Here is a 5000-nt window from a genome sequence, read left to right on the forward strand (position 1 = left end):
CAGGAGCGTGTGTGTGTGTGTGTGTGTGTGTGTGTGAGGAGCAGGAGTGTGTGTGTGTGTGTGTGTGAGGAACAGGAGCATGTGTGTGTGTGTGTGTGTGTGTGTGGTGCGAGGAGCGTGTGTGTGTGTGTGTGTGTGAGGAGCATGTGTGTATGTGTGTGTGTGTGTGTGTGTGACTCTCTCTCTCTCTCTCTCTCTCTCTCTCTCTCTCTCTCTCAGGTGTGGGGATCAGGTGTGTGTGTGTGTCAGCGGTCAGGTCAGTGTGGTGTGTCCTCTGCTGGTGATTCGTGGGAAGCGGTTCTTCTGTCTGGTCCTCAGTGAAGAAGGGTCCTCAGTTCCTGTGTTCATCACAGTCAGTGCCTCAGATAATATATAATGATTCTTCAAAACGGAGGTTCTCCATTGATGCTCCAGAGACACATCACCGGTGATCTACATCCTCATCTTTCTGTGTTTGATCGGGTGTTTGTTGTTCCGTTCTGTTTCAGGAAGCCAAGCATCAGTACTGGAGGCAGTGTGTGTGTGTCGGCCGGAGTGTGTGTATCTCGTCTCTGCGTGTGTGTTCACTTCAGGGGATGCAGGGCCAGCGTGTGCTGACAGACAGCTGTCAATCACGCCTCCATCCGCACCTGCAGAACCGGGAGAACTCAGAGGATCCAGACACACACTCTGTCACTGATGACACACACTCAGCCGACACACACTCCGCTGACACACACTCCGCTGACACACACTCCTCTGACACACACTCCGCTGACACACACTCCGCTGACACACACTCCGCTGACACACACTCCGCTGACACACACACAGACTCCATCAATGATGACACACACTCCGCTGACACACACTCCGCTGACACACACTCCGCTGACACACACTCCGCTGACACACACTCCTCTGACACACACTCCGCTGACACACACTCCGCTGACACACACTCCGCTGACACACACACAGACTCCATCAATGATGACACACTCCCCGCTGACACACACTCCGCTGACACACACTCCGCTGACACACACACAGACTCCGTCACCGCTGACACACACTCCACCGACGCAGTGTTCAGGTCCGGTTCTGCAGTCAGAGTCAAGCGTTCCAAGCTCATCAGCTTTAAGGTATTAAAATAGAAATAATTAATTTGTATTTTAAAAATGTTCATTTTGTGTTAAAAAAAAAAAAAAGGGAAAATCCCATTTACTAAAAACATGAAAAAAACAAGGATAAGGCATTTATAAGAGAATATGGTAACACAGTAAGGTATCAATTTTTATTATCAAAGTTATCAAATCATGACACGGGTCATGATTTAAATGCGTCAGTAAATGATGAAATAAACATTAGCTGAGTTTTAGAAGAAATTAAGTAATGAAATATTGCAGGACACACTTATGTTATACTCTGAAAAGTAAGCAGGTGTGACCTTTGACCTGTGCTATGACTGGTTCTGATTGGCAGGGTACGGTCACGAAGATCTTGAATGCAGAGGCGGGGCTTTATGAGATTGACGGACAGGTGGGGCTTTGTCTGGCCTATCAGCCGGCTCAGAAATGGGGCGGCGGCTTGAGGCCGGGGGCGGAGATTCAGGTCAGCACAAACTTCAGTAGAAGATTAATTATTTCTGTGAAAAAGACACAGTTTTAAAGGCTTTGAACGAATCAGCGACGCAGACCACGGGAGTGTTTCTCTGTTGTTTGTCTACAGCTTCACAATGTTCACTTCATATACCGGTCTTCCCCGTTTGCTCCGAGTGTGGTTCTGTGTGCGTGTCTGCGCTCCAGCCTGCAGATCACTTCCTTCAGCCGCCTGAGGTCAAAGGTGGAGGTGTCGGGGTCACACGGGCCGCTGCAGCGCCTCCTGCTGGAGAAGAATCTGGGCCCGTCGCAGTATCTCTGGCTCTGCTACTGTCAGGACGCGGTCGCTGAGAGGTGAGTAAATAAAGGGCGCATGACGGAAAAAATCACAATTAGATTTATTAAATGATACCACAGATACTGTAGTTGTCACCTGTGTGTGTGTGTGTGTGTGTGTGTGTGTGTGTGTGTGTGTGTGTCAGGCTGTGTCCTCGCTGGGTGAGAGCTGAGCGGGTGTGTGTGGTAGCTGAGCGGCTGCTGGACGTCGTGTGTGACCCTGAACATAAGACACAAAAGAAGAGAGACATTTACAGAGAGATGATACAGAAGCCACACCAGTGCCCTGTTACTATGGTAACACACATACACCCTGTTATCATCATAGCTTACAAACATACCCATACACACCCTGTTACCATACACACGACCTGATATAACAATAACACACACACACTTGTTACTACTATAACACGCATCCTTTTACCGCAGTAAGACACACACATGCTCCGTTACCACAGTAACACACACACATTCTGGTACTACAGTAACATACATGCCACGCTACCAAAATAATGCACACACGCTCTGTTACCACTGTAACGCACATTTTATGTTCTCACATTAACACATACACACACTCCCTGTTACCACATTAAAACACATGCCATTACTACAGTAACACACATGCTCTGTTACCACAGTAACACACTCCATTAACGTAATAATACACATGTGGTTACCACAGTAACACGCAAACATGCACTGTTGCCACAGTAGCACACACACACGCACGCTCTGTTACCACAGTAACACACACACACACGTGTGCGCTCTGTAACCACAGTAACACACTCCATTATCACGTTAATACACATACGATTACCACAGTAACACACACACACGCACTGTTGACACAGTACACACGCTCTGTTACCACAGTAACACACTTCATTACCACAATAATACACATGCGGTTACCACATAAACACACACACACACACACACACGCTCTGATGACACAGTAGCACACACACACACACACGTGCGCTCTGTAACCACAGTAACACATTCCATTACCACAATAATACACATGTGGTTACCACAGTAACACACACACTGTTGCCACAGTAACACACTCCATTACCACAATAATACACATGCGGTTACCACAGTAACACACACACACTGTAACCACAGTAACACACATGCCTTATCACTGTAAAACACCCTTTGTTATCAAATAACACACGCACTTATGCCTTGTTACCACAGTAACACACACGACGTTACCACAGTAACACACACGTATGTTCTATTACCACAGTAACACACACGTGCCCTCTTACCACAGTAACACTTAGGTTTTCTTTTAAGCCCTGGCTGAGTGTGTAGTAACGGTCAGTGTGTCTCGGTCAGTTCTGTGTGTGGTGGCCGTCTACGGCGCTGTGGTCTCTGAAGCAGCTCTCTGATTGGATGAGGCACGAGGTGTGGTCTTCGCTCTCGCTGGCGTCTCTCCTGCCACCGTCTGCGGCTCACATGACTGCGCTGGAGCTGAACTCGGCTCTGTCCTGGTCCGTGCACACTGTCCAACTGACGGACGTGGCCCCGGAGCCGCTGCTGTTACTGGGGGTCCTGGAGCTGGACCCGACCCGCGCCACGCTGCAGCTCAGAGACCAGACACACACACTCGACTGCTTGTGTGTCTCAGAAGACAGAACCGCACATATCAGCACGGCCTGGCAAGGTAATGATCAGCATCGGTTCATTTAAATATACACTTTAGTTTGTGCTCTTTTTGTATATGTAGGCTAACCAAAGAATTTAAAACTGAAAAAATATGTTGAGTGTTGGTTGAGGCTCTTATGGCTTATTGCTGGAGTTGTGATGTTGTGTGTGTGTGTGTGTTTGTGTGTGTCGTAGGTTGTCTAGTGTGTGTGCAGCGGTGTACGTTAGTCATGGAGAGGTTCATGAAATCGCAATTTCCTTCCTGGAAACACCTGGATCAGCCGAGTTACATCACACACAAAGACTGCAGGTATACACACACACACACACACACAACAAAAACTGCAGCTATGTAGACACACACAAGCACTGCAGGTATACATGCAGATATTCTTTATAAAAGTTATGTCTCGTTCACACCCCCCTAAAACGACTCGTTTAAACACGCCCCCACTTCTCTACATCACAGAGTGGGTTTATTTGCATAGGGAGCTATTGTTCTGTGTGTAGTGTTGCTGCGGGCGCCATGTTCCGGAGACGCTGTGTTTCGTCGTGACACTGAAACTACTTTGTTTGTGTTTCTAAAAGAGAACACAACTAGAAATCAGTGTTGTGTTTATAACACTGTTCAGAACAGATGAACACAGATATTAGAGTGTGTTCAGACTGAACAGAGACTAGAAAGAGACTCTACAAGAACAGTCTGGAGCTTCTGACTCACAACCTTTAAGTAAGTTATGTTTTCCTTAAAAAAACGATTAAAAGATTCATTTATCTGAGTTAAGTTGGGTACTTGAACTAAACTTGCAGTACTGCTGCTACTAAAATTATTAAAACAATACAAAAAACGTAACTTTTTTTCAAAGTAACGATCAAAGAACTTTTTTTTTTCAATGTTTTAATTTGAATAATAAAACTGAATTTTGAGAATCAGAATCGTGAATCATTGAAACAGACGACACATTTTCAGACAAAAAATACATTTCCTAGAGCTCTGTTATTTTAAAAATTATAATAAATTGTTCAAGTGTTATGAATTCAATTAATAAGCTATCTGAATAATCACATTTAGTCAAACGCTGTAGAAATGGAATTGGAGTGAAATTGTAAAATTGAATAGGACAAAAATAATAATGCAGTTTCAATGAAATATCATGCGATATCGCTAAAAATGTTATTTCTGTAAAAATGTATGATTTTAATTAATTTGATTGAAATATTAAATTTTTATAAAATAATTTCAATTAATATAATTCAATATAATAATTTTTATTATAGAAACCTGACACAGGTGTGTGTGTGTGTGTGTGCAGGTTGTATCTCCAGCTGTGTGTGGATGATCTGATCATCATCAGTCCGTCTGCTGCCATGAGCCGCTGTCTGATGGAGGACAGGCAGGCGGGCCGAGCGAGCGCT

The 5000-nt window shown here is 45.1% G+C and overlaps 1 protein-coding gene across 1 annotated transcript in view; it reads left to right on the forward strand.

Annotated features, from left to right (window-relative positions):
* Window positions 1–5000, forward strand: part of ctc1 (CTS telomere maintenance complex component 1) — a 14207-nt gene that overhangs the window by 3756 nt on the left and 5451 nt on the right. Inside the window, exons 5-12 of the mRNA XM_043232573.1 lie at window positions 220–352; window positions 489–1124; window positions 1465–1593; window positions 1711–1934; window positions 2063–2213; window positions 3276–3603; window positions 3780–3894; window positions 4898–5000. The exon at window positions 4898–5000 is cut by the window's right edge and continues 189 nt beyond it. Of these exons, the coding sequence (XP_043088508.1) occupies window positions 220–352; window positions 489–1124; window positions 1465–1593; window positions 1711–1934; window positions 2063–2213; window positions 3276–3603; window positions 3780–3894; window positions 4898–5000 (1819 nt within the window). The remainder of the gene's footprint in view (window positions 1–219; window positions 353–488; window positions 1125–1464; window positions 1594–1710; window positions 1935–2062; window positions 2214–3275; window positions 3604–3779; window positions 3895–4897) is intronic.

Source organism: Puntigrus tetrazona, unplaced genomic scaffold (assembly GCF_018831695.1).
Source record: "Puntigrus tetrazona isolate hp1 unplaced genomic scaffold, ASM1883169v1 S000000575, whole genome shotgun sequence".
Lineage (NCBI taxonomy): Eukaryota > Metazoa > Chordata > Actinopteri > Cypriniformes > Cyprinidae > Puntigrus > Puntigrus tetrazona.